The sequence below is a fragment of the Malania oleifera genome, chromosome 5 (assembly GCF_029873635.1).
Source record: "Malania oleifera isolate guangnan ecotype guangnan chromosome 5, ASM2987363v1, whole genome shotgun sequence".
Taxonomy (NCBI): Eukaryota; Viridiplantae; Streptophyta; class Magnoliopsida; order Santalales; family Ximeniaceae; genus Malania; species Malania oleifera.
The window spans coordinates 101,299,537-101,308,719 of record NC_080421.1 but is presented as its reverse complement, the minus strand read 5'-3'; the positions used below and the strand labels follow the sequence as shown (position 1 = coordinate 101,308,719).

Below are 9,183 nucleotides of genomic sequence, written 5' to 3'. Positions count from 1 at the left end.
GGCCCCTCCTGGCAGGTTCGAGGTGTGACAAAGTGGTATCAGAACTTAGGAAATAGGTTCTGTAAACTTTAGGAGGATTAATACCAAAGTATAGGTTCGAGTTAGGATAAGGATAGGAATAGGTAGATCGGGATATTGTTAGGACTTTTGAGTTTTGTTTCATAAGTTTGGGGGCAGAAATCTCTTGATGGTCTTCTATGTTTTTCTGAAGCAGTAGCTAGCTTCAGAAAATCACAGTAAATCCATTGACGGTGATGTTTCTAAACAGAGAGACATGAACTTGGAACTAGAACCTAAAGATAAGGATGGTTAATTTATGGGGATAAACCTATAAAAGGGAATTCTGATAATTTAAGTTTTGTAATATGATGAATTGTGGTTAATTGGGTGTTGAATTTTTAATTGAGGATATGAATATTAATTTGGTTTCTTATTTTATAATTGTGCTAGTTAACATGTGTGGAAAATTTTAAACTTGTCTCTGCCCTATCTCTAGGATAAAGGTAAAGGTGTGGATGCTAGAGGGGAGAAGGAGTTAGGGGCTTCCAGCGGAGATGAGATAGAAACCTTTATACTGCAGCGAGGTATAGCCTGACAGGTTAGGGCAGAGATGAGATGCGACCTCGAGGGAATGAGCTACCCACCTGTGAACCAGGGTTGTACGATCAATCAATTCACTCACCTAAAACCCTATAATTTTGCCAGTGGCAATGACCCAATCATAGCTAATACATAGGTGCAAGAGATGGAGAAAATATTGGCAGTGCTGAATTGCACTCAAGAACAGAAGGTTCTCTTCGCCACCTTCAAACTGACAGGAGAGGCCGAACGATGGTGGACAGCAGTGAAACTGCTGGAGGAGCAGCGAGCAGTACCTATGGTGATGACCTGGGGATGTTTCAAGGAGTTCTTCTATGACCGATATTTCCCCTCCACCACCAAGAATGTGAAGGCGGATGAATTTTTCAATCTGACTCAGGGGCACCTCATAGTACAGCAATACACTGCTAGGTTCATGGAGCTTTCTCACTTTGCTTCTTTCATGGTCCCGGATGAATATCAAAAGGCAAGAATATTTGAAAGGGGCCTGAACCATAGGATCCATGAGCACATGGTAGTATTTCAGATACAGGACTTCTCAGAGCTAGGGAATAAAGCCACTATAATGGAGTTGAGCCTACAGAGAGGTGCTGAAACATTAGAGTGAAGGAAGAGACCTCTGCCTCCCAATTCCAATGTATATAGCAGACAGGGTTCATGGAGGGGAGATAAAGATACTGCGCTTCAGAGGTCAGAAAAGGATGATCGAGGATGTTAGGGTAATTCTTCATGCCCCCACTGTGCTCGGTGTAATCAGAAGCATTGGGGTGAATGCCAGGGCTGGGGTGTTGTGTCCTATAGGTGTGGCAGATATGGCCATATAGCCCGGGAGTGTCAGGGACCACCCAACAAGGCACCTGCTCCGTATCAGAACTGGAGGAACAATTTGGTGCCACGCGACGAACCAACGCATGTGTACACTTGCTCCGACAGAGGCAGACACTGCTAAAGGCGCAGGTAACGTGTTGTGTTTAAGATAAGTAAATAATTTCATTTAAATTTTAAAGTGATGCAATTTTTCGCATGCTAGAATAGATTGGAATGTGTGAAATGTGTGTTAAAGTATATTAGTTAACAAATTTCAAGAACGAAATTTTGTAAGGGGAGGAGAATGTAATAACCCGAACCCAGAAAATAAAATAAAAATAAATAAAAGAAGAAGAAAATAAACAAGGGGAAATACAAATAAAATTTGAAGGGCAACACAGCAAAGCCTCGTCAATGAGTGCCCTGCGCTCATCGACAAGGAATTACCGAGAACTAGGAATTTCAGGTTTTTAAGGATTTGTTGACGAATGCATTTTTCTCATTGACGAATGTCCTTCTATGGCTCGTCAACGAGTCTTTTCTTCTCGTCGACGAAACCACGTGGCACTGCAACTTATAAATTGACCTTGTGTAATTTTTCTCTAAAAAATCTCTCTTCTCTCATTTTTCTCTCTCTAGGTTATAGCCAACCCACCTTCTCTCTTCATTTTCGGCTCCGTTGTAATCCGATTCGACGATCGGAAACCACCACGAGGTTACTGGGGCGATTCTCTCCAAGTTAACCAGAGCATAATCTTGATTTGGAGTTCTTAGGCACCACTCGAAAACTAGGGTAAGGGCGTTATTTTGAGATTTATAAATTATTTAACAATATAGGCTAAGAAATATTTTAATATTAGGCATTCTAGGGTTAAACTGACTAAATTAGGATTTTTGGAATACAGGGTTTTGTTTTCCATTCGATTTAGGCATAATTTCAAGGAACAGGTAAGGGGAAATAAATTATACCAAGCTTTATTTTAATTTTGAATTAGTTAGTTTCGAGTATAAAGGTTGTATAATTATAGTATGAATTTCTAAACGATTTAGGCATTTGAAAAATGATGATTTTGAATATAATATATATTTAGGAAAAATCGTGCGGCATAAGAAAAACCCTTTATAAATAAATGGTTGTGAATACTGTTCAATTGGGAATACTGCTTGTTTGTGAATACTTCTTGTTTGCGGATACTGCTTGAGTGAGAACAATGCCTGGTTGGTTGTGAATATTGTGATGAAAGTGTTAATGTGCCCCGATGATTGGTTATGATATTGTTGTGTATTGTGGTTCATGTAAATTACGATATAGCGTTGGCAATGGTATGAGGAGGTCGTTGTATCGTACCTCATATAAATTGCCATATGACATTGGCAGTGGCATATGGAGGTCGTTATATGGTCATTTATATAATGGGGGTAAAACGTTGGTAGTAGAATGAGGAGTTTATTTTACCAATTTACTATGAACAGGGTTGTGTGTGGAATGATAACTTGTGTGGTTGTGGTATCCTGTATGTAAGAACTCGAATCATGAGATGTGGGTTTATTATGTAAAAGAGGGGTAAAAATGGAATTTTGCAAACTTCATCGACGAGGCCATAATTTGTCAACGAAGGTAGAAGGCTTCTCGTCGATGAAATTTGCGGAGGTTTGTCGATGAGGAAAAGCTGAGAGGCGGAAGTTGGAAATATCAGGATTCGTTGATGAAATTTCCATCTCATTGACGAAATCCCTAAAAACCTCATCAACGAGAAACACCAATTCGTCGATGAAATCCCCCGGGTCAAAGGTCTTTATAAGGATATTTTGGGTTTGCTTTGGGGCTAAGTTTCCCAAACACTCTCTCTCTCTCTCTCTCACTAGAACTCTCCCTACACTCTCTCTCTAGTTTTGTTTGCCGATCGTTGGCCGGTTTGTAAATCCAACGATACTGCGAGGATCAGTGAAGGATTCTTTACGTTTCTAGCACATCGGAATCTAATTTCGGAGGATTTCAGGTTTCGGGCTAAAATCGAGGTAAGGCTCGGTTTTAATTTCTAATTCAGAATATGTGAAGTAGTACGAATTGTAAGTATGTATTGTACTGGGGTTTGTAGGTTTTGGAGTCTCAGTTCGTGGTTTTGAGGACCGTAGAGTTTCTAGTTGGAATTCAGGTTAAGGTAAGGAGATTTTGTTTATATCAGTTTACTTTCGAAATCAGGATCGGTAATCTTGTAGGCTACAATCGTATGTATGTTTTGGTAACTTATTTTTGGAAATCTATCGAGTAAAAATGCAGGATTTTCGAGTTACAGTTTTTAGGAAAATTTGGGATTTCGGGATTCATCTCTACTTTGTTTGGAAAATTGTTGGTTATGTTAAAACTGTATTATTGAGGTGACCATAATCCATATTTGCATAAATTGTATGCTTGAATTTGTAAACGATATGATTTGCCGTAAACCAAATAAGCGTGGTATGTATGGATGTATGTATTTGTTTCAAGTATTTGTAAAACAACTATGTGGCGGCTAATTATCTACGCTGAAATGTATAGGATTGTGAGTTCCAAAATGATTCCAGGGATTTGTAAAACAGCCATGTATCGGTTAACTACCATGGGAGAGAGTGGCCGGCTCTATATCCGGGGTGTGAAATATCACTTGTATGATCTGGCTGGTCACTGAAGGGTGTGTTCTACACCGTATATAGCAATGTAATCATTGTGGGCCTAGGTCGTTGCAGTGTAGTTGTGCATGTGGCAATGTAATCGTGGTAAGACTAGGTGACCTTGTGTAGTTGCGTATGTGGCAATGTAATCACTGTGGGCCTGAGTCGTCGCTTCGTAGTTGCGTGTGTAGCAATGTAATCGTTGTGAGACTAGGTGACCTTGTGTAGTTGTGTATGTAGCAATGCAATCACTATTGGGCCTGAATCGTCACATTGTAGTTGCTTATGTAGCAATGTAATCGATGTGAGACTAGGTGACCTTGTGTAGTTGCGTATAGAGCAATGTAATCACAGTGGGCCTCGGTCGTCGTAGCGTAGTTGCGTATGTAGCAATGCAATCGCTGTGAGACGAGGTGACCTGTGTAGTTGCGAACTAGTGTGATGAAACTGACCGTATGTTTTCGGTATCGTATGTACTAGAATGGTTTTTGTGAAAATACAAGAACTGTATGGAACTGTATGTATATGTATGAAACTGTATGGAAATGTTTCAGACTGTATCGTATCTTTTATAGTGTTATGAAGTATGTAAACTAACACTAGTATGCCACACACTGATATAACCTGCTTTCTTCTTTACTGAGAGGTGTCTCACCCCGAATGTACGTACAATGTTTTTCAGGTCCCTCAAGTAGTCGTAAGTAGCATCCTAGCATCTGGAAGCAAGGGTGTCGTAGCTACTGCTAGTACCAACTAGGTGTGAGTTTTGGTTTCCAGGTTGTCGGGAAAGTTTTGTGTACACCTGGAGTATGTGTTGTAATTATGGTAATGTACATCCTAGTTTGTATAGACTCTGGTATGATACTGGTTGTGTATAAAAGATCGTATTCTGCTGCGTATTTTGGATGAGTATGGATGATTGTGTGTGTGTATGTGGGCATCCGTTCACCCCACGGGGTTAGACCCTCTATTTTTATTGTATCAGGTATGTTTTAAATTGATACAGAGACAGGTTAGGTTACTAAATTCACCCCCGGGTCCCATTCCGAGTTCGGGGCGTGACAGCTTGGTATCAGAGCTAACCAGGTTGTTAGGTCTTGTAGTCTTGGTTAGGAGTATTGATGTGTACATACCAGAGTATAGGATGTAGGAAATTGGTAGTGTTGGTTTAGGGTTGTTTTGTTGCTAGACCGGGATTTATCGGCGGTATTCCGTGTTTTTCCTGGGGTGACGATTCCAGTAAAGGCAGGGCAGATTATTGATGACTTTCGTGTCGGTGTGACGAGACAGGCTTAGACCTGTGAGAGTGATAGTTGACATAATTAGGTCTATGATTGTGTTAACTGCGTACGAGATAGGAGTTCTAACTGATTCCTATTCTGTTTTCAGAATAGAGCCTAAGGATAATAACTTGGAGAGTGACTCCAATGAGACAGCAAGTGATGAGTCTTCTTCTGTGTCTCGTGGTTTGGCGAGACAGGTGATCCGAGAGATTGGGCGAAGTGTTAGGAGACACGAGAGCTCTCCTACTGATGCGGGGTGTACCATCGAGAGGTTCACGCGCATGCACCCTCCGACATTTACGGGAGGACCTGATCCGATAGTAGCAGAGGACTGGGTCGAGAAGACTGAGAGGATTTTGGAAGTCCTTTACTACACTGAAAAGCAGAAGGTCTTGTATGCTACCTTCCATCTGATCGGGGAGGCAAGGCGATGGTGTACGGCGGTGAGTCTGCTTTAGAGGCAGAGAGCTGGTCCATCTGATATGATGTGGGGCAATTTCAAGGAGGTATTTTTCAAAAGATACTTTCCGGTCTCCACACGGGATGCGAAGGCCGATGAGTTTTTGGGCCTGATACAGGGAACTTTGACGGTGCAGAGGTATGCTACAAGGTTTATTGAGCTGTCTCAATTTGCGCCGTACCTGGTTCCGAATGAGCACGAGAAGTCTCGGAGGTTTGAGAGGGGTCTGAGGAAAGACATCCGCCGTCTTGTGGGGATGGTGCAAATCTATGAGTTCTCTGTCCTGGTGGATAAAGCCACCATAGTTGAGACCAAACTTCGAGGAGATGAGGTAGTGCAGGTTCAGGGGAAGAGGCCAGTATCTTCTGGTCCTCACAGTGGTCATCGGCTGAGTCAGTGGAAGAAGAAGAAGAATTACAGCTCTAGTTATTAGTAGAACACCGAGCGGCTGAGTTCTCAGGGGGGATCCATCCTCCGCTCCTTGTGCTAAGTGTCGTAAATGGCACGAGGGTGAGTATCAGCCATTCTGGGGTCTTTGCTACAACTGTGGCAAGTCGGGCCACATGGCGAAGAGCTTTCAGGAACCGAGGAAGGATATGCCTGCACAGAGCCAGAACTGTGGGAGTAATCAGGTGCCTCAGGTGAATTACCAGGCAACCACTGCTCCGGAGAGAGTATATTCACTTACTCCAGCGGATGCGGAACATGCTGGGAACTTGGTGAGAGGTACTATGTTACTGCTTTCGAATAAAGCTGCAGTGTTATTTGATTCAGGAGCAACCCATTCGTTCATATCTGCTAGTTTTGTGAAACTATGTGGGGTGGAAACCTGTGTGATGAATGAGATGTTGTTTGTGACTACGCCGACTGGGAGTGTAACGATTTGTAGTAAGATGTTAGAAAACTTCCCAGTTGTAATTCAGGAGAGATTACTATAGGCGAATCTTGTAGTATACGACATGTCGGGTTTCGACGTCATACTAGGAATGGATTGGTTGTTCTCCAGCTATGTGGTGATTGATTGTTGTAAGAAGGTAGTAGTGTTCAGACCTCCTGGCACGCAGGAGTATGAGTTCGTAGGATCGTGTGTGCGTTCGACGCCACAGATTCTGTCGGCACTACAGGCGAGGAGGTTACTCTTGGATGGTTGTCAGGGGTACCTAGCTTGCGTGAAGGAACCACCATGGGATGTGTTGAGACTCGAGGACATTCGGGGGGTTAACGAGTTTTCATATGTGTTTCTTGAAGAACTACTCGGTTTACCTCTAGATCAGGAGGTGGAGTTTGCGATAAAGTTGCTGCCTAGTAAGGCACCGATCTCTAAAGCTCCGTACCAAATGGCTCGAGTAGAATATCGAGAGTTGAAGGAGCAATTGCAGGAACTACTGGACCAGGGCTTTATTTGACCGAGTGTTTCACCCTTGGGAGCTCCAGCATTATTTGTGAAGAAGAAGGATGGATCGATGCGTATGTGCATTGACTACCGTGAGATCAACAAAGTGACAGTGAAGAATCTTTACCCTTTGCCTCGTATAGATGATCTTTTTGACCAGCTGCAAGGAATGCAGGTCTTTTTGAAGATCGATCTACGGTCCGGGTATCATTAGGTGAAGGTTAGATCTGAGGATGTAGGGAAGACTACTTTCCGAACCAGATACGACCACTATGAATTCTTGGTTATGTCATTTGGGCTGACCAATGCACCGACAGTGTTCATGGATTTGATGAACAGTGTTTTCCATGAGTACCTAGATCGATTCGTAGTGGTATTCATCAATGACATTCTCATATACTCGAGGAGTACGGAAGAGCATATAGAACATTTGAGATTAGTGTTACAGATTCTGCGGGAGAAGAAGTCGTATGCTAAGCTGAAGAAGTGTGAGTTCTGGTTGAATCAGGTCGCGTTCTTAGGCCATGTGGTGTCTAGGGGCGGTATCTCCGTTGATCCTAGCAAGATCAAAGTTGTGATCGACTGGGCTAGACCAAAAAGTGTGGAGGAGGTTTGGAGTTTTCTAGGACTGGAGGGTTACTATCATCGGCTCGTAGAGGGTTTTTCTAAATTATCTGGACCTCTGACACGATTGATGAAGAAGGGGGTGAAGTTTGACTAGACTAGTGATTGCAAGTAGTGCTTTCTCGAGTTGACGCACCGACTGGTTACTGCTCCGGTATTGACCATTCCTTCGGGGAATGGGGGCTTTGTGATCTATAGCGATGCGTCCTCTAAGGGTTTGGGATGTGTGCTTATACGATAGGATAAGGTGGTAGCTTATGCTTCTTGGCAACTTAAGGAGTACGAGAAGAATTACCCTACGCATAACCTAGAGTTAGCTGCTATTGTTCATGCCCTAAAGATCTGGCGACACTACCTGTATGGTGTTTAGTGTGAGATTTTCACTGACCACAAAAGCCTCAGGTACTTTTTCATGCAAAAGGAGCTGAATATGAGGCAAAGACGATGGCTGGAGTTGATTAAGGACTACGATTGCACGATCAGTTATCACCCGGGGAAGGCTAATGTGGTAGCAGATGCATTAAGTCGGAAGTCAAAACATGCAGTAGTAACTATAGTTGTATCTCAGCATCATGTCAGGCGAGATCTAGAAAGCCTTGGCGTAGAGTTGGTGTCTGGTGATCATCAGGCTTTCATCGCTAGCTTGGTGGTCCAACCGACCTTGTTTGAGCGTATTAAAGTCGCACAGGCTAGTGATGCAGATTTAGCTGAGATTGTAAAGAAAGTGCAGCAGGGTTTACTTGCGGATTTTAACATCTCTAACAGAGATGTGTTGACGTTTGGGACCAGGCTGTGTGTTCCAAATGACGATGAGATCAGAAGGAAGATTCTAGAGGAAGTGCATCGTTCTTTGTATACGGTACATCCAGGTATTACGAAGATGTATCGAGATTTGCACGAGTCCTTCTAGTGGAGTGGTATGAAGAGGGATATTGCCCGGTTTGTAGAGTAGTGTCAGACGTGTCAACAGGTGAAAGCAGAACATCAGAGGCCGGCAGGGCCGTTGCAGCCTTTGCCTATTCCGGTGTGGAAGTGGGAGCACATTTCCATGAACTTTGTTACCGGATTACTGACAGCGCTTCACGGGTAGAATGCTATCTGGGTTATTGTGGACAAGTTGACAAAATCTGCTCACTTTGTACTGACAAAGGTTAGCTACCCTTTAAGTAGGTAGGTGGACTTATATGTGCATAAGATAGTGAGAATGCACGGAGTTTCGGTGTCCATTGTTTCATATCAGGATCCGGGGTTTACTTCTTGATTTTGGAAGAGCTTACAAGAAGCACTGGGGACGAAGCTTACTTTTAGTACGGCGTTCCACCCCCGGACTGATGGACAGTTGGAGAGGACGATATAGATCTTGG

The 9,183-nt window shown here is 43.1% G+C and overlaps 1 protein-coding gene across 1 annotated transcript; it reads left to right on the top strand.

Moving 5' to 3' along the window:
- Window positions 1–745: 745 nt before the first annotated feature.
- On the top strand, window positions 746–1,207 carry LOC131156069 (uncharacterized). Its single transcript, XM_058109518.1, has one exon. The coding sequence runs from the start codon at window positions 746–748 to the stop codon at window positions 1,205–1,207; it is 462 nt and encodes a 153-aa protein (XP_057965501.1).
- The last annotated feature ends 7,976 nt before the right edge of the window (window positions 1,208–9,183 follow it).